General features: G+C 38.6%; 1 protein-coding gene across 1 annotated transcript; it reads right to left on the bottom strand.

Moving 5' to 3' along the window:
- Nucleotides 1-754: 754 nt before the first annotated feature.
- Nucleotides 755-18,779, bottom strand: CCDC83 (coiled-coil domain containing 83). The gene is made up of 10 exons (XM_030962669.1): nt 18,694-18,779; nt 16,463-16,547; nt 13,113-13,281; nt 12,315-12,482; nt 9,448-9,539; nt 8,212-8,280; nt 5,446-5,567; nt 4,344-4,423; nt 2,698-2,849; nt 755-1,699 (listed from the first exon to the last, which is right to left on the bottom strand). The coding sequence occupies exons 1-10, from the start codon at nt 18,777-18,779 to the stop codon at nt 1,514-1,516; spliced, it is 1,209 nt and encodes a 402-aa protein (XP_030818529.1). The 3' UTR covers nt 755-1,513.
- Between the last annotated feature and the right edge of the window lie 2,017 nt (nt 18,780-20,796).

Raw genomic sequence — 20,796 nt, 5'->3', positions numbered from 1 at the left:
GAGGCAAGGGATCTTTTTTCCAAGGTGCAGGTTGATGTTGTCCTGCCATATGTCCTGCACATGGTGCTATGCATTATGGGCATAAGCCAAGAGAAGCCTAGAGATGGGCCCTACATTTACACCACTAGAAAATGTAAATCCCCTCTGGGGATGGTGGGAAGGAGGAGAGGCCATTCTTTAACAGACAAGCCATTCAGCATAAGCCACATTGTAATTCTGCATCTAGAGGAGAAGCTAAACTAATCACTGAGCAGAACTAATTTCTCTTTCAAGTCAGCCATTTCATGGGGCTTGCGCTGCACTCAAAGCAAGGCAGGGGAGCCGAGGAGAGGTGCCTCTTGGGCTGCAGACAGCCCAAGTGCAGATCCCCATTCCATGGACACTCAAGGGATAGGAAGCACCTCAGCCTTCACAGTCACTGCACTGGGTTACTGCAGGGGCACGTCCAAACTCGCTTTACTGTTCACCATGTGGCAGAGAAGTGAGAGTCTGCCTTTACCTGGAGTCTGCCACCTTTACCTGTCTGCTTGTGATCCCCGCCTCGGAGGAGCTTGGTCAGTGGAGCCCAGAGACCAGTGCGACTCACCTGCAGCCCAAGGAGACACCTGCTGGCCAGGAATAGCTAAGCGTGCTTGGAAAACCAAAAGTGTTTGCACTGAAGTACAGATACACTGAGATACTGCACAGAGATACAGGTTGTTTAAAAAGTAAGTTTTTAAAAAAGTTTTATTCCAAACAGCTGATTATCCTGTCAAGGGTTTAAATTGATTATTCAATGCTGTCACAAGTTTCTAATGAGGAAATGAATGGGTCAGAGCCTATATGTGGGAAGGACCTGTTGTATGCTGCTGAGAGGGTGTTCAGAGGGAGAACCTCCACTGCATCAATGCACTGGGATAAATGTTCAAAGGGACCAGCCACAAACCAAGGATAAGGGCTTACACAATATATTTGGCCAATTCTAAACAGACAAAATATTTCAGACCTTAGAGATATTTATGCTGGTTTTAAATTCGTTATAAATTAGTTTTTGTTTATTTCAGTGTATTTAAGTAGGGGTCCTGTGGAGACAGATAAAAAAGCATTCAGACACTGAATTTATAGCAATAGTTGAATTACGCTTGCAAAAATTAATTCTGCTTTAGCAGAGCATTATGTATTTTGCAACAGTTCTGTGTTTTATGGCAGCCTGCATTTACCCATTCACTGTCTGATCAAGAGGGAATTCCACATCTGCAAGTGGAGACCACACAAACTAAATATTAGCTTAGACCTTTTAGTAGATATATGTGCTATGTAGACTGAATACCCCAGAGAGTGCGCAAGACCTCTCTCAGTGGTAAGGAAAGGAACCTTTCAATTAGCCTCTGCACACAGACATACCTCTCATGAAACTTATACTCATGATTCAGGCACTCTAAAATAGTTTCCTCAAAGCCCCATGCCACACAGAAGAGATCAAATATTTAATGAACTAAGAATGTTACATTTCTGTGTAAACAGCACAGCTTGTCTAGTTTTCATCATTTTCCTTAAATAAGGCCTTGATCATCTTAGCTGTGATACGCCCATCTGATTTACCAACAGTACCCCCTTCTCTGTGGCTCCAGCTTGGCATTTCTTCTGTTTCCTTACAAGTAGACACAGCTTTTCCAACCACAAGCAGCTTTCTCTTCAGAGGGCCCAGTTTTGAGTATGCCTTAAGAAGAAAGAATATGGTTCCTTTGCAATTTCATAGAAAAGCAACCATTCAAAAAAAAAAAACCAAACCAAACCCAGCAACTTTTATTTTTAAAGCAACTGTAGAGGTGCTGCTCTGGGACTGTTTGATAATGTCAGTGATAATGGGCTTCTTTTGCAAGCCAACTCATTTTAGGAGGCTACAGCCCTGCTGCCCTCTCCTCTATTTTCACCAGTATCATCTTCTCTATAAAGCAAATTCTAATCTCAGATTCAGTTCTGTGAGAAGAATTAAACCAATGCAACAGCTCGCTCCTTCCAAAAAGAGAGAGGTCCAAGCCCAGCCATGTGCTTCTGCCACATCTGCACTGGCTCTGGTCTTCTCCAAACCTCTGAGTCTACTGGATTGACCAACGCAACAGAAACTAATTCAGGGGGAGAAAGAAAGGAAAGCTTTTCTGCTGGGCTAGAGTCCATCAGCTGCAGCAAAGACCAATGTGCACTGTTTCCTCAACCCTGTAGTTTGCACCCAGGAACACCTTCATCCTGGCTTTCTGTTGAAGGAATATTGATCTTTTAATGCTGCTGTGCAACACAGATTCTAAAGGACCTGTTCATTGCCGTCCAAGCCTAGTAATCTCTCATTAGGTGACATTCAGAATTCTTTCTAGGGGAATTTCATCCTGACACTCCATGGGATGATTCTTAGGACATTCAATGGCCAAAACACATGCCTCATGGTATTAGATATGCCTGAAGGCATCCAAAACTTCCATGTGAGCCTGGTCTTTAGGACACAGAGCCTGTGCTCTTTTGGCCCAGCATCTGAAGGGCATGGACCTAACTGTCCCAAATATCACCAGAAGACTACAGTCCATCTGAACTGCCCAGCAGGTAAAGGACATTGCATGCCATAACCACTGGAAATAGAAGGGTCCTGACAGTAGCTCCTGCTCCACACTGAAAGTGTGAAAGTGTGTTTGTGTCAGTGGAAGACCTGATAACTCTGACTCATACCTGGAACTCTTCTTCTTCATACAACAAGCTGTCCAGGGCTGGAGTGAAGAATTTTTTCCTCAATTTTTCATCACTGTCTGGAGGCTTCTTATAATCTGTTTTAGACCGAATCTTTGGAATGGCACTTCTGAGGCTCTTTCCATCTGTCTTTGCTTTTTAAAGAGAAGAAAAAGGAAGTGTATGTAATAGTTAAGCCTTATGGAAGTCAGAATCAGTACTTGATATGAGCATTGCCTGCAATCTTTAATATGGCTTAGCCCCTGCGATGCAAAGAACAGTTTGGTAGCATTTTTAATTGGCAATTCAAGCCAAATGCTCATTTACATTGGGGGTTTTTATGTGTTTTTTGTTCACAATTTCTAATCAAGACCCAGGGATTGAAACTGATTGGAAGTTAGAACTAATGGATCTGTAGGAGGAGGGCAGGGAAAAAATGAGCTGTTGTCAGTTCAGCTTAAATCCTGTAGAGCCCTGAATAGTTAAAAAGAGTAAGAAAAGCAGCAAAACCAAGTATAAACTTCTCTTATACCCATGTTTGTGTATCTATAGGTACATATCTACAAGTTCCTGAAACACAGTTAGTCTACTTATAACCCCTAAAGAGATCACACCTGTAGTTAACTCATTCTCAAGATGATAGAGGATTTTGGACACGGACTGCCAAGTTAGAGGTTTGCCTGTGACTGTGACCCAGCTTCTTGGAACAAAGCCTTCTCCTCCAGGTAACTATTGCAAAATTCTAGCAAAGGTGTTCAAAGTAAACGTGTTTAATACAGAAGTCTTTCTCAACATGTTTGCTGGTGCCTGATGATTTCAAAAGGCCCACCTATGGCTGGGACTGATCAGAACTTCAACAAACTTCTTCATGTATCTATAACTACGATTTCCATTTTTCTAACATATCTCTTTAATTTTAATTAAAGAGATATGTTAGAATCATCTTCCACTTTCTTCCATCCTCTTTCTTCTACTCACACAAAGATGTAAAATAAAATTTGTGATACTTAGGAACCCACAGAGACTGTCCTAAACAGATAAGCACTGGCTCACACTCCTTCTTGCTTAATGGTATATCCTTTCCCTGGCCACACCTACCAGAAGGGATGGAGATTCAGCCCAAAATTCAGTACTGCTTACCAAAATTTTCAGTTCAGGTTGAGCTCCATGTAGCTTCATCTCCTCTTGCTAGGGATTTAGTTATAATTGAATGCTGGTGTATTGGACGAATGACTGCAAAGTGCATGCACACTTAAAATGAAAGCCTACATGGAGTTTAAGAGTGTCCTCTCAGGGACAAGCTATAATGAAGTTATGATATGGATCAGTAAAGAACTGGTTAGGATATGATTCATATCTTCAGAGAAGATGGCCAATCCTGTAAACTGTATTCCAGGGTAGCTCTGGATGAGTAATGATATTCCACAATCTAAAACCAATTTAAATTTAAAAACTGTATTACAGATAGATTGTGATTTTGTCTCCTTATGCAAATTACAATCTATCATGGCTGTGGTGGCTGCAATCAAGAGAGAAATAAGGTGTTCTCCATGTCAAACAGGTAGTTTGAATAAAAAGTTTCAGAAATAAAAAGTCTGTAAATGTTCAGTAACTTAGCATTTCTTATAAGCTGCTGACATTTGCATTACCTGTATATTTTCTCTTTTCCCTTTTCATTTCATCCTTAGGAAGTTCTTGCAAGCCAACTCCCTTTGTATGAAACAAATGCCTATGGAGTAAAAAATAAAAAGTGAAACCCATAATAGGGGTCTGAATTTTCTCTGTAAACTGTCCAGTGCAATGACTTGGGGTGAGGGGGAGGCCACCCTTTCTGAGAGCCACTGCTGCTTAACCACAGAGGCAGAATAGCGCAATGGTGCAAAAATGCAATGGAGGCAGCCAGGTAGCTTAGTGGCTAGTAAGCTGCTCTTTTTTATTCTTAGTGCCTTAGTTCAACTATGTCCATGAGACTAAAAGAAAACAAATGTTATAGTCTCCAGTCAGTCCAAGATTCAGACCAGAGCTGGCAGCTCTCACTTCAAAGAAATGCAAAGTTTGGAAACGAGAGAAAAATGGTCACTTCTTAAGACTTGAACTTTTTGTGCAATATGGCTAAAATCACTGAGCTGGGACTGGAAACTCAGGATGGATCTCTCACATTGTTGCATTGTGCTTTTGATCCCATTAGTGTTGACATTTTGTAGCTAAATTAATCTTTCTCCAGGGAAAACGTTAAACCATTTCAACACAAAAGAAGCTAATACTACAGATACCTCTGCAGACAGACATTTCCCAAGGTCTCTTCCTCTCAGTGTCAGGTCATTTGTTTCACTCAAGATTGCAAACCCCCTATATATTTGCAAATTAATCTTCACATCCTTAAACATTTTGCAAACAGTGAAGAAAAAAATCTATTATTCAGCACTTAGTCTGAAAAGCTGGGGCTGAGACCATTAATTGCAACACAAAGAAATTATTTCCAAGCCTAAGTGATATAAAGTGAGTAGTGTTAGATCTTAGTAGATTAATTAAAGACCCAGTTTCTTCCCTGAAATTCAGTACTTGAGGAATCACAATCTTATTGTCATCCTTCAGAGATACTGCTCCCATGTATACTCAGTCAAATCCTGTCTTTCCTCAACTAAGAAACTACCTTGGCTTTGATGTGGGAGAGCCCAAATAGCTCTAGAGGCAGACAGGAGCATTATTTAAAAAAAAATCACTTTTGAGTCCATGAAAGCATTATTTTACCCTGATGCTCTTAGATGCTGAAGTTTGATATCAATCAGTTTTGCCACCAAACTGGTATTTTCTTCTTCCAGGAGCTGGACAGAAGCTTTCAAATCCTTTTCTTCCTTTCGGTAGATCTTAACCTTTTGACAATTAAAAAAAGAATAAAAGAAAGTCTTAGAATTTTGTAAAGCTTTGATAGCAACAACCTTACCAGCACATACCTAGGAAAAATGCAGCTGTATCAGCAAGATTGCATATTTGGTGGGGAAACATAGTGACACATCTTCAGACAAAAGGAAGGACACTCTGGTTCTTTCACACCTTTATTAGAACTGTTACTGTCCCAGCACACGTGTGTCAATCACAGCCACACATTTGGTCTGTGCAACCCTGATGGCAAAATCTTCTTGTACAGCCAAACAGGTCTGTTAGGAGCTCTGGAATTTTTTTTTTGCTTTCACATCAGAGTTTTGAGAGAGGAAAAGCTTCTTTGCAGAGCTAAAGTCAGGGTCTTACTCAGCAAGTGTTGTTTTTCTAATTCCTTCCTATACCTGAAACCTTCTTACCCAAAATTAGTGAAGTTTTCAGTCCAAGTTACCACAACATCTCTTCCCTCAGAGAGTGGTGCTGGGGCTCTGGAACAGGCTCCCCTGGGTCACAGCCCCAAGGCTGACAGAGCTCAAGGAGCATTTGGACAATGCTCTCAGTGGGGCTTTTCAGGGCCAGGAGTTGATATTCCTTAAATGCATCCAGCTTGTGCGGCGCATCCAGCTCAGGATGTTCTATGGTCTGTGACATTGGCTGAGCCCCAGGTACTATTTGCCTTCAGACTGGCAATTGCCCCTTATCACTGTGGAGATATACTGACCAAAGGATGCTGGTTATTCAGTTCCCACAATTCCTCCCACTTTTGCATAAGTACCAGCAAGTTCTTACCCCCTTCACTGGGGAGGGGAATATACTATGGGAAAGATCTTCCCAGAAAGCTTAGCCATATGCACATGTTCAAGAGAAGTATCAAGCGATCTGAAAGTGTCCATTCTCATCAAAACCAAATTAACCCAGCTATAATCATCCAAATTTGAAGTTAAAACTAGTTCCAACTCCTCCCAAGGATTAAAAAGGTGAAAATGACTGGAAATTAACCAGTAACAGGATGTGGCTTGGCACAGTGAGGTGATGCAGCTTTGCACCATCTTGGTGTGACAGAGTAACCATGGAAAAATGTGACTGAAGTCTCCAAATCTGTTTTAATTTTGGAGGTAACTAATCTAGAGCTATTTTGGTAAGTCATTTTTCAGTTCAGTGGCCAAACTTAAATAAAAAAAAAGAACTGAGACAAAACTAAAATTTTTGGTTTATCACCCCCAAAGGAAATACTGAAAAAGTCTGTCAGCTACATATAAACATTAGTCTGAGAGAAAATATTTCATCCATGTAAGAAAAGCAGAGAAAATGAATGGGTGAATTCAGAGGACTGGAGAAGTTAGTGATAATAGTTTTGTTTTCCCCCAAAATTCAAAGCAGTAATTCATAACATTGGAAAGTAGCAACATAGGAAAGTAACTCATAACATAGGAAACTTCTGCTTGAGAGGAAAGAAATCCAAATCCCTCAGCTCTGAGGTGAAGGCCTGACAGGACCTAAGAGTACTCCAAAGTGCTCTCTTGTTGGCGTTGCTAGTATGTGTAAAACCTGTAAGTGTTCAGTGAGACAGGGAGAAGGGAAGAGAATTCATACTCATTCAATGATGGGATGTGTAGATTTGAGCTCCTGTTTGTTTATACAGAATAAAACATTAATTCTTTCCCATTTCTTTTCCCTACCCTCATTGCTTTAGAAGTTGTGGTTTGGACACCCTCCTGGAAAGTTAAAGATGCATGCTCAGAGCTCATTAAGGGGAAGAAGGAAAGCTGTGTCCCTGCATACTGGCAAGTACCTTAAATTAGTAACTAAAATTAAGAACCTCTGCCAGGTTTGTTCATGTGGCATGGAAAAGTAAGAAGTACATTTATTAACTTTCCAAAAAGTTTTGCTTAGTTCTCAACTGTGAAGCTGTAAAAGTGAGGAAAGGCATTTCACCCACCAATCTCATGCTTAGATTTGATTGAAACAAAGAACCTATATTGACTGGACTAAATAAAATCAAACTTTCACTATAGAAAAAATTATTTTCCAAATCTGGCACACAAAAATATTTTCTTGTCAAGAAAATTACAGCTATCTAATATATAGCTCTAAATTGTCATTAAAGGTCAGTATAAAAGCTATCAAGCAATTAATTACAGCCATATATGATTTTGATTTTCCTCTCTTCAGTGTAGAGTCCCCATGGTTTCACTATGACCTTCCATTTCATGTCGTCTCAAGACATTTCTCAGAACATATTTCCAACATCCATATCCATTTTCTTTCAATACAGCAGCACTAGAACTTTAATGCAAGTCAAACCTCCCCTCTCCAGATACTTACCTGGTTGATCCTTTATAGCATCCCAGTCTCCACAGATAAAAGTCCTTAATTGTACGGAACATTGTAGTCCTTCATGTAACAGCTTGGGCAGGAAAGGGGGTCCTCCATTTGTGAAAGAAGATGTTCACCTCTTACCTTTATTCACCACATTGCACTGCTTTCTGCTCAGGATTACAGATTAATTACTGGAAAACTGCTCTCCTTTGCCAACAGAAGTCTCCCAGGCCCATGACTGAAAACAGTTCTGACCATAGGCCACAGTATTTCAAACTTAAACTGCCATGATAAACTGCAGGCAAGCGATCCTCTTACCTCTTCTTTTAGCCACTCGTTCTCTTCAATCTCTCTACGACAGTTTTTGTCTAAGTATCCCACAGCATTCTGAGAAAACACAATTTAAAATAATCTCATCGGAGAGCAACACTTCGACAGTCCTGCACACTATAAAGAAAAACTGCCTGCTCTTTAGCAGGAAATAATTAAGACACATCCACACAACAGACTGTAGCATCCCCTGAGGGATTACAAGGGGATTTACTTCACAAGGCCAGATGTTTCTCCTCTATCATCCTGCCTAGAGCAGATTATATGTCAAGCAATTTACCAATATTTTTTTGATTTCCCATATTAAAATAGGACATTTCCCTTTTGCCTAATAAATTCTTCTGTGTTCCAGGACTGCTCAAGTCTTACTGCTTTCAGAAAATCAAACCTTCAGCTATGAAGAACCCCAAGTAAAATCCCAAATGAGGCAGTACTGCTCTACAACAAGTGACCTAAGCAAGTAGAGATCTGTGCTAATGACCCCAGGCTACAATTTAATTATTGAAGTCAGTAAAGTGGAAAGGCAGAAGTGGGGGGGAAGATGCCCCAACAGATCACCATAAACACAGTTCTCTGGATTATGTTCTTACATGACTGGAAATTCCAGCACTGAAGTCAGGGAATTTAAACACCTAATGGGCCTAGTTGTTTGTACTGAAGTATACTTTGCATTTTGTGAAAATAAGAAGTTGTCACTAGAGCTATTTGTAAACCATGTTTTCAAATCAGAGCTGGCGGAGATGACAAAATCATAGTGAATCAATAAACCAATATTTTCCTGAGACTGCAGTATTGTGACACTTAAAAATGTTGTATTTTACATGTACAGTGAACTCCGTTTTTTTTCAAATTGACGTATATTGTCATGCAATCTCTTTGTATATTACTGCTTTTTGAAATCTGTGTAAATGGCAAAATCAAGGCCATGGCAAAAGGATGTTCTCAAACAAGCCTTGTCAGTGCATGGTGCCCTAGTTTCCCATGCATTGTTTGTAAAATGCCCTCACATCTACCCATTGTTATTCTGGTGGAAAGAAAAAAAAAAGGTATATGTATGTATAGTGGTAACCAAACCCATATGTACCAGGATTTGCAGGTTATTTTACTCTCAATTTATTAAAAAAGTTTGAAGTCTTAATATGAGTTAAAATAATTAATAATGCAAAGTACATGTATCCCAATTGTAACACAGTTTGCAGTTTTTAAAAAAAGCAAAAAGAATACCTTAAGAGCTTCTTCACTGAGTAATTTCATGTGCCTGTCAAACATTTTCTGATTTTCTTCTCTCACAACTTTCAAAGCTTCACTATAATATTCTTCAAAACAAAAAACCAGGGAAATCAGAAATCATTATTTGCCATCAATTTTTCCTGATAACAGATAGATAACTGACGTGTCATTACTATACTGCAACTTATCAGTGAGTGGCACCTGCACAGATGCTCCACAGAGAAAGATTCAAATGTCCTTTTCCAAAGAAATTCTCCTTCTACATCCAAAGAACAGTAGTGTTAACTACAAAACTAGAAATTGGAAGTGGAACAGAAATTACACATTTCTGTTCATAACTGCAACAGCTGAGCAATTCACTGCTAACTGAGCAGTGACCTAAGCAATTCTCTGCTAAAATATTGGCATCTTATCAATACATTTTGTCTCTATCAATAGCAGAGCTCCTGGAGCCATATGAGAGATTTGCTTAGAAAATTTATTTTTTTTGGCATAGAAGCATACTGGATCTCCTTATCCACATGACATTTTTTCAGATAGTTATTATAACGTGCCTATTAAATTTTCTGACTTATTTAAGACTCTGAGGTTCTAATTTGACAGCAGGACAAAATGGAGAATGCGGCAATTGCCACAATGATTTGCTTCTATCATTACTTGTGGTCATTATTTAGAAAGTGTGTCTTACATTGAACTGAATAGGTTTGGCTTCATGTTCTAGTCACTTGCAATTTAATTATTTCATCCTTCCCTTTAGTTCTTTTGTTTTTGCTCTTCTAAATAGCTCACTTCTGCTTGTTATTTCCTCCTTCTGAAGGAATGAATGAGATTATAGGAATTTTCTGTGAAGGAAGGCACAGCACACTTGTTCCAAAGGGTTGAAATTCAGTCTTTCACTGCGCTTGTGTTGCAGACAGCCTATTTCTGATCTAGCTGCAACTAAAAATCTGCTCATGGATGCACTGTGCAGTCAAAGGCAGTCAAATATGAAAGGTGTATTAGTAGTACATTAATTATTAATTTAACACTGTGGAAGCTGGACTCCACTATCTAGACTTGGCAGAATGAAAAGGAAGTACTTCCATACTATAATGAATTCACTTTTCCATTTTTTCAGATAGCTAAATAACCTGAGTTGTACTTGGAGAATGAAAAAGGAGAAAGTGTGTGTCTGAACAGTTCCTAAAGAGGCTATCTTCCCTAATCTCTCACTGCAACACTGTTTTTCCTACGCATCTCCTAAATGTGTGACTCTCTTTTGCTTCCTCTCCTCTCCGGCTGTTTTGCTTAAAATGTCACCACCAGAAACCATGAACTGTGCCAGTTCCAAGCCCTCCAGTGGTACACCTAGAGACCACTGTTTGCCTATGCTTATTCTCTAAGCCTGTTACACATTCAAGGTATGAGCAAGCCAAGTTTGTTGCTGCCTTTCTCTGAAAGCTTGATAGATTGAAAGATAGATTTCTGCTGGAAGGCTGTACTCCCCAGACACTTTCTAGGTTCAGTTTAATGGAGTTAAGCAAAATAGTATGGTAAACATCCAGTACTGTCAGCATCATTTTCCAGTATGTTACGTAGGCCATTTACATATGTACCACTATAACATGACTTTCAATAAATACACTTCTGTTTGACCATGAATTTTTGTTAAACCCCAATATTCTGTACCCTGTGGCATGCAGGAGATCAGACTGCCTATTCCTACTGGCATTCTATGTAACAGCCCATTCTCTTTTTCACTTCATATTTCAGCAGCTATATATCAAAGTTTTAAATCACTTAAGAACACAGAAAATAAGGAAAAAACCCCAACCTCTCCTGAATACAGACATGGATATCTGACAAGCTATCTGGAAATGTAGAAATCACAGAGCAGATCTTAATGGTGGTAAAATATGTTTTGAGAGACAAAAAGATAGCTTATTCACAGTAGCTGATGCCTGGTAATGGCTGGCACAGAATATACAGAGACCCTTAGAGCAGTGTCACTGCCTGTTACTACCAGCTGCTTGGCTGCGGTCACGCATACTGAGAGGGACATAAAGAAAGAAAACCAGGACATCCTTCTGCTGTTGGAAGCATGGCTTATGTAACAGCAAAATATTTAAATTATTTTAAAATAATGCAGAAATAAAGAAATCTTTGTAAAGCACGCAGCACCACAATATATAAGCTCTCAAATGAATTGCACTGCTGTGACAGTGCTGAAACAGTTCTCAGTATGTGTCTGTGGGTGATTTTGCAGGGCCTCACACTGTGTAACTAGGAGGAAAGGCCCAGATCACTGGCTAAAGAGCTCCCTCTAGTCCTGCATGGAAACCAGTGCGCTCCACAGAAAAGACTGTTCCAAGAATGAGCTCATACTACTTTCCTGTCAAAGGAGCTTTCAATATGTGAAGTGCTTGTAGATGATGAGAACTAACAGCAGCAGAGTCAACATTTTCAAGTATGACTGCTAAGGAAGCCCTCTGTGTAGGTGACCTAAATATGTGCAGACTTATTTTTACAAAAAACTGCTATCCTTCTCAGTAACTCTTTTTTTTAATGGGTTGCCTCTATTTTACAAGAAAACCATCAAAGGACCAGCTTATCAGTTTCTTGAAGTGTCATCATTTCTGTAAACTTTATCAATTTCTTTAATAAAGGAACTGCTACAGAGAGAGAAATAAAGAAAAGGGGTCCTTCTATTTTTCATGATTATGCAGCCCATCTTAGGTGCACTAAGACAAAGCTCATGCAAATTACTAGAAAAGTTGATACAAGTTACTAGAACTTGATCTAAAATTAATTTTATCATTTCATTCCTGCAGGCAATATGCAAAGCCCCTGTAAGACTTGCATTACACCAGCTGTAAACTGACCTTCAGTTCTTTCAAGTTCATATTTGACATCTGCAATGTCTTTTTCCAGACTGCTAATCCTCTCAGCATGTATTTTACTTCCAACATTTTTGTACTCCAACCAATAATCTCTCTCACGCTGCTTTTCCACAATTTTTTTCTTTGTTTCTTCAATTTGGAAGCGCAGATCTATTAAAATAAGAATGTCAAAAGACAGGTTCGTTACTGATTTATTGAACTGATAATTCTTGCAATGTCAACTTCTTTAAGAAAGGTGTTTTCATAGGGAATGGAAAAGGAAGGGGGATTCTTCCACACTATAGTACATAGCAACCTGATGGCCTTACACAGTTTCAAGGGCCACCAGCATTGCTGAAAACAACTTGATCTTATTCTTCCAAAGAGAGACAACTGTTCTCACCAAAATGTTGTAACCAAGGTCACGCGTCTCCCACAGAGAATCACAGGGATGGTAGCTGGAATTTTCAACACTCAAAACTGGTCTTTTTTCCTTCCATCAATAATTTTTTATTTTTAATCCTCAGTACAGCCAATGCTTAGGAGTTTCATGAGTTTCAAAAAAGAGGAAGCCTCTTTACTTCCACAATACTACACATCACTTGGAAGGGACAGATTGATTTATAAGCCCTCCACAATCTCATACTAAATCGAGAGAGCCCAGTTTTGGGAGAGGAATAGTTTTATACTTTTTATACAACAAAGAAGTTGAATATCTACTTAAATTGCAAAACAACAACAACATGTACTTAATCCCAAGTGTGTAAACTGCAAACCACACTTCCCCAGCACACAACATACCTTGAAGAAGTTGTTCTTTGTCCTTCACAAACTGAAAAACTGCTTTCAGTGACTCTTCCACATCATCCCTGGTTACAACCTCCTTCTCATCTCGTTTTTTCTCCTTTTCTTCTATTTGCCTTACTAAGCTTCTGATAAGCACCTTCTGTTCTTCCTTCAGAACAACATTCTAAGGAAGAAGACGTAGCTGATATTAAAATGTTTTCAGAGTGATAAATTTAAGAAAAAAAAGAACATCTGGCCTAGTGCCAGATGAAATGCAAGAACACCAAGCTAAACACCTGTTCTTTATATTCTGAAAGGTTAGAGCAGAATGGAGAATTTGCAAGGCTCAGATATTTCCTCAGTGACTTCAAGACCACTGGAAGGAAATGAGAGACAAATAACAGCTGTACTTGGTACAGCCCACAAATAATCCTCCATTACCTGAAAAGAAAGGTGCTTGTAGATAATTTAATAACAATGTTTGTATGTAGGAGCTATTTGCTTCATGTTGACATTCTTAATGAGAATGTACCATCTTCATATAGAAAAATCATGAGACAATCAGGTCACTTGCATATAACCACAGCAAAGAGTCTTGTCAGAGCTGAAGTTAGTAATATGTCCTGATTCTACAACTGTGATCATAACCCTTGGCCATGACCCTCTCTAGTGACACTAAGATAGTTTGAAATTACTGATTGTGTATGTTTGCTCCCAAAGGATACCATACAAGAGCAAACAAGTGGTAAGTAAATAATAATGAGGAGGCAGTAGAGTCTCAAGCATTCCTCACTTCTAGGATTAACTCTAAGCCACTCACAAACATTAAGCAGGAAATAAAGAATGGAGCTCAAAGCACCGTCAAAACATGATTAAATTAAAACAATAGCACTTCACCCATGCCTTAAAGTACTCTGCTCAATCTAAAATATGGAGTCCTTGAAAGACCATGAGCTAGCAGCAAAGTGGGGGAATAACTGTAGAAAGATAGCTGGGGGTAAAATTAGAGGAAACTGGGAAGTTGTATTCACATGCTAACAGAAGTTGTAGTGGTATGGAAATTATAGAGTAAAATGCAGCTGCTAGTATCTGAATGGAATGCAGCTGGCATGCTCAAAACCTATTCCATGATGACACCCTACAATCTGCAACCACAGCCCCTGCTAAGGGGATGGAACAGAGGGTGGAACAGAGTGGAGACACCATGGCCAGGCTGCATAGAAATCTTTGCAGGGAGGGGAACTCAATGGCACTCTGTAGCTGAGCAACAGCGCATCACCTGTCAGCCAGGGGAGAGAGGAGAAGATGAATGAGTAGAGTCATTCAAGCTCCACCTAAACATAAAGAAATAGTATGGAAGTAAATTAGGAATGGGGAGAAGTTTGGGAAGTCCATCATAACTGCTGGGATCAGTTGTGAGGCTGAACCTGTCTTCTCCTCCATAGAGGAACACCTATTGGGTTAGAAACATGCTCTGGGCACTGAATACTTTGGATTAGAGCTTGTCTGTGTGTTGCTTTGATATGCTTTTGCAGAGACATATACTATCACTGAAAATCCTCAAAACTTAATCTAACTTTATGTTAATAAAGAGCATTATTCCATAAACTGTCAGTGTGAGCCCTTCAGGGGCACTGGCTGTCTGTAACACTCAAACTGGGGAGATCCACTGAGGGGTCACAAACTGGGGAGATCCACTGAGGGGTCTCCCTTATGCTGTTGCTCTGTGTCTCTGAACAAGGCAGTCGAACTGCCCTCTGATCCAGCAGTATAACCACAAGAGACATAAGACCCAACAATAATCATAAAAGCCTTCAGATGCCTGCAGAAAGAAGGGCAATTGCCACTTCCAGTGATAGTCAAGCCACAAGTGAAACACCATCCAGGCTTCAAGACTGAAAGAAGTACCACACAAAGCTAAACAGATGGATGCTTATAAAAGCAGGGCAAGCATCAGCACCAGAAAGACAGAGAGGCGTTGTTTCAATGTTTCAATGCTATGAAGTGCAGGCTGCAACATGATGCAGAATAAGGATTTTTGGAACATTTACAATTAATCTCAATAGGTGACTCTCTAGTATCTATTTTCAAAGTTCACTGCTCACAGTTACCGTATGGCTTATTATAGCTGTTTATATACAGCTCATATGCACTTTTCTTTAAAGTGTCATTCAGGTGAGACCAGTAGTTACAATCTTGTTCTAAAAATTACCCAAAACAATTCTTAATTCATGAGAAAGTGTGTCTTCATCAATCAGTGCTAGAAATCACAGCTAGCAAATAGCATGATGGTCTTTCTCCTTTATTCAATTTTTATTGTAACTAAGCTTGCAGCAATAACTAGATTCTCACAGAAACCTGAGCAATTCCATTACTTCAGAAATGATTCAAAGAAGCTCAGCAATTCTCAGTGCTTGGTTAGGTCTGCTAATACTACTAACAAAAATTAAATTTATACCATTTATTCTTCATGCATTGAAATATTGAAGAATATTTGTAGGACTGGTTAAAAGGCGTATCTGAATGTACTGCAGGGAAGGTACCTACTGAAAGGTGGCTTGCTGTCCTGTGCTTGCTGCAGAGAAAAATGCCAAAGAAGGGAAACAAAGTTCATAAAAGGACTGAAGCAGAAGTCTGATGTGGAGCAGCAGAAGCTGAGGATGTTTAGTCTGGAGAAAAAGAGGCTCAGGTGGCACCTCATCTCTCTCCAAAACCACCTGGAATAACTTTGTAGCGAGGTGGAGGTTGGTCTCTCCTCCCATGTAACAAGTAACAGGACAAGAGGAAAAGAAAATTGTGCCAAGTTTAGATTGGTTACTAGGGAAAATTTCTTCACTGAAAGGGTGGTAAGGTATTGGAACAGGTTGCCCAGGAAAGTGGTGGAATCACTATCCCTGGAAGTGCTCAAAAGACACGTGGATGTGGCACTTGTTGACCTGCTTTAGTGATGAACACAATGGTGCTGGGTTAAACAGCTGGACTTGATAGTCTGAGAAGTCTTTCCCATCCTTAACAATTCTGTGATTCCATTAAATATGTAGGTGGTTATAAGGATCTCTTGTGCATTGGAAAGTACCTGCACTGAACTCACTTTACCTTAATGCTCTGTCCTATTCTGTAATGTTCTAGTCCTGCAGCTTCTTTTTAGCATGTTATATTTAGGACATTTATGCTATATGTCACATTTAATTCAGGTAACACTTTAACTTTCAGCACATAAAGTGACTCACTAACTCTAGTTTCATTGACTGTAACAAATTCACTGCAATAACTAATTTTAAAATATGTAGTATTCGAATGGAAAGAATAAAACTGAATCTATGAGTAAGAATACCACAAATAAAATTTGTTGCATAGTCACTTACCTTTTTAATATCTTCTTTGATCTTTTCTTCCAATCCTTTCAGATGAAACAAAACCCATGCAATTGCTGCTTCTTTTGCTGCAATGCTATGAAGAGAGAGTAAAGAAAGAGACATTCTTACAAAAACATTAGAGAAAGGAATGCTATTTAAGCTAGATTAGATGTAAATACTACCAAAATGTTTATTTTCATATCATATTGCTAGACTCATTTGGGTAAATATCACTGTCTGCTTACTACACATAAAGAAATTATTTCCCACATACATCTGGGCCTGCATGTTATTTTGGATTTCATACCCCTACAGAGCAGCAGACTCCCTGGTTATATTGTTCCTGTGTAGCCTCCTGAGAGGCTGGAGCTGGTTTGTTCATTCTGCATGAGGTTTAGCTGACCTCTTACACAGGTCACTTTCAGACAAGGTAATTTGTGCTCCAAAAAATATTACTGTAGCACTCTGTACCTCTGTTCCCAGCATTCATTCATCATGTGGTGCAATAGTATTACAATTATCATAAAATCTTTTATTCTTTTAATAGTTCTTCTTCCTTCAGATTTTAGTTTGGGGGTTTGGAGTGCTTTTTTGTGGTTTTGGGAGATTTTTCCCTTCTCTATTGCTTTCAGCTGTTTCAAAAGAAGACAATTCATTTCCTAGTTAATTTGCTACGTTTGGATCACTGAATCATGCAAATTGCAGGTTACTAAATTTGCATCCTCTGGTGTCAGTGTGCTCCAAGGTATTCTTCAGGTTTTCTATGAAGTAGAAAGATATTAGTTAGAGAGAGACTAGACCAGAGATATGAGGGTACAGTGGTTATGGCCACAGCAGAAGCACATCATAAGATTGTTGTTCCTAAGAAATGCTGAAATGGAGAACTTTAATGCAAATGCAAAATAACAAACTCCCTAGGAACAGTGACCATTCTTCAGTGAAAGGAAATAAAAAAACAGGAATCAAAGTTAAATAAACACTACACACTTGATAAATCCTAAATTGGAATGTGACAGCTATTTACTTTTATGATTATCCACCTTTGATCAGTCAAGTAGTACAGAGAAGTTACAGATTACAGAGGTGAAAAGAAAGAAAGGGAGAGCAAGAGGGACAGAGAGTGGGAGAAAGATAAAAACAGCAAGAAGAACACTTTTCTTCCTTTTTTCCCCTGCTGTTGCTGTAGAAACTACACATTCCATTTCAGTGAAGCATCTATTTCAGTAGAAGACTCTCCAGACAAATTAGTCATTTGCTTGGATATTAGGATATGGCTAACAATAATTTTATGAGAACGTGGCACAGTTTTTTTCTCAGCCCAGTAATACAGTTTTCTTATTCCTTCACAAAATAGGTCAGTTAGCTTTGGACTTTTCAGAAGGTATTTGTTTGTGATATGATTCAGCTAAATCTAGGCTATTTCACTATGGAAAATTGTACTCTGTGCTCTGTAAAATGAAACAGGAAAATCCCACATAAACCCTGTGAACTCATACAGCTGTCACTACAACTATAGGAGCATACTTTTTAGTTTGCTTACTTCACTTGTCATTTCCACAGCAAGGCATTACTCCTTGCTCCCTAAACGCTGATAATTGTTGGATATTGGGTGTTCCTGAGGTATTTCCATTTCAATTTCTGTCTCTTAGAGAAAAGTCATGAAGCTTACTTTTTCTCCTTTTAATCATTTACTCAAGAGACTAGAAATCAAATAAGTTGAACATGTTTGTAACTGCTTCAGATATTTCCCCCTTGGCTCTTATTTTCTTCTGCTTGATTTTAAGAGACCTCTCATTTATCCATCTCTTACTTTCAAAATAAAATACTTTGTGCTCTGCTCTCAGCTGCACCAAGGAAGACAGCAAACTGTAGGTCTTGAGGCTCTGGCTAGTGACAACAAACCTCCACAAACACCAAGGAATCCTAAAAAATACAGCCAAATATGATCTTGCAACTTCAGCATATGCTGATCAAAAGCTTGCTACTAACAGAAAAATGTCAGGGTTTTTTGGTTTAAATATTTTTTTCCCAAGTTATAGCCTAATGGCATAAAATTTCTGACCCATTTAATTGCTTTCTTACAGCTACAGTTTAAAAAGTGTACCTTTCTGAAATAGCCTCAAAACCTTCAATCAAAAATCAATCAGCTCCGGCTCTAAATTGTATAAGTTGTCTTTGTCATCTGCTTTCTTTATTCACATATTCTGTATGAGTGAAAAGTTAAAATATATTAAACCTACTGATATTCTAGTAAGGCTTCTGGTAAATCAGATTCAGGCTCTTGAACTTGCTCTTCTGGTTTCTTCTTTTTCTTAGTCTCTTCCATTTTTTTTTTTTTTTTTTTTTTTTTTAATGTGCTAGAAGTGAAGGAAAAAAAAAAGTATAGAGATGAATAATTTACAAAACATTGTGTGTTCACTGGCGTTTGTCATTGTGACAAGCTTGTAACAGTTCTAATATAAAAAAAAAACAAGCTGGGTTTTTGGCAGCAACAATCCTGCCCAGGGGTAGCACTTAGGCCCATATCTCCATATACATATGCACATATATATATGTAATGTGTGTGTATATACACACATATTTATGTAATGTATATATATGTAATGTATACCTGGGTAGATACAGTGGTCTCTATCACCATTACTTATTGCATCCCTTGCCACAGGTTGTCTTTTACATTCTTGCAAATCAAATCAGAAGCTGCTCCTTTTCAAGTGCTTTGTTTCTTTATCATGCTTGTTTAATCGAGTCCACTTGTTCACATGCCTCTCTTTCCCTCTCCTTCTGTTCTCCTAGCACTATGAATATCTCCCTTTCACCACAACTCTGATACCAGTTTTCATTGTCAGAGCTGGAACAAAAGCACTTTCTGAAGGGATATGCATGTCAGCAGTATTCCCCAGGCATGCTGTCACAACCACCAACCTCAGAATTCAACTGACAATGAAGTTCTGCAGTGGAACTGGTAGCATATACAAAATAAAAAATGTTATTTAAAATATTTGTATTTTGTGTATTTATACAAAATATTGTATAAATATATAAATATTTATACAAAATAAAAAATGTGACCAAAAAAGGCACTTATAAAGATTCCTCGCTTTTAGCAGTCACATAATCAAATTTTATAAACCAAAATAGTTTATATAATATAGAATGTTTTATTACTGAATGAGTAGAAACATTGTATATAACCTGGTTTTGCATTAAACTGCTTCTCTGAATTTAAATTCTGAATTTTACAATAATAGGTGAAATTGATTAAAATATGTTCTGTGACTAAATACAGCAGGCTGGATACTTTTTCGGGTTAAAATGAGCACAAGTAAACAGGAAAATATATCAGTAAAAAGCCACGTAAGCAAGACTGTAAAATCAACAGTATGAAGTGAAACTATTGACAGATGCACTGCAATCCAAACACTGTCCTATGCCTTCTCTCCACACTCCCCATACCTTGAAGCAAGGCCATGTCAGCTTTCTGTATACAAAACAACTTTCTATCCTATTTCATATACACCTTTGCAGTTTCCAATTCAGTGCAATATTCTTTCATTAAACTTCCAAAAATCCTAAAGACATGGCTATTGTAAGACTTGAGATTTAAAAGAAACCCAAATAAACAAGTGAATTAAGGAAAAAACCTCAGTGAAGCCGGAAGTTAGGTACTTTGCTCCTCTTAGACCCCTTTGATGTTTCCAAACCAAGTGCACAAGTGCAGGATACACTTGTTAAGCATAAAAAAGAATCCATCACACTTCTTCGGTGCAGAATTAACTGGACTGCTATTGATTCCATTTACACTTGAGCATTTATTTTACTGATTTTCCTCAGAAACTGAAGATCACTAGAGCACTCCCTAAGGGTTTTTTAAAATTGTTTCTGTCTCCTTCACTAAATGGAAAATCAAATTCCCTGCTTAAAACTGGATACAAACCAGAAAATTTTGAGTAGAAGTATTTTGCAAGGCTTAGGGTGTTTTTGTTTTTTTTCAACTACAGACCCAGATGAGCTCCAGTGATATATTTATGAAATTGTTCCCAAGTAGAGAGGAACAAGAAAGCCTCCAAGTTGTAAAAGGTGAAAAAACACATGCTACAGTAAAGGATTTTGCAAACCATAGAAAATACTCACACATGAGACAGAGAGGAACATATTTAAGGGGACTGAGGATAGACTGCACATTTGAAATGCACAGGAGAACATTTACGAAAGTAAAGATCTATTTCTTCTCCCAAACAAAATTGTGAGGCTCTTGACTGACCCCCTTTAAAAGCACCAGCACTGTCTCAAGCAATAACTTCACTACCATTGCATCCTTAGGAGCAGGCAGTTTCCTGACA

This window comes from Camarhynchus parvulus, chromosome 1 (genome assembly GCF_901933205.1).
Source record: "Camarhynchus parvulus chromosome 1, STF_HiC, whole genome shotgun sequence".
In the NCBI taxonomy this organism is placed as follows: domain Eukaryota; kingdom Metazoa; phylum Chordata; class Aves; order Passeriformes; family Thraupidae; genus Camarhynchus; species Camarhynchus parvulus.
This window is presented reverse-complemented; position numbering and strand designations above follow the sequence as displayed.

Bases quoted from the DNA above. Each gene is read 5' to 3' on its own strand.
- CCDC83 (XM_030962669.1), bottom strand. From the start codon at position 18,779: ATGGAAGAGACTAAGAAAAAGAAGAAACCAGAAGAGCAAGTTCAAGAG. The intron at 13,282-16,462 runs GTAAGTGACTAT...CTTCTTCCTTAG, and splicing joins TCAAAGAAGATATTAAAAAG to AATGTTGTTCTGAAGGAAGA. The intron at 4,424-5,445 runs GTAAAATAATGC...TTTACTCCATAG, and splicing joins CAGCATCTAAGAGCATCAGG to GCATTTGTTTCATACAAAGG.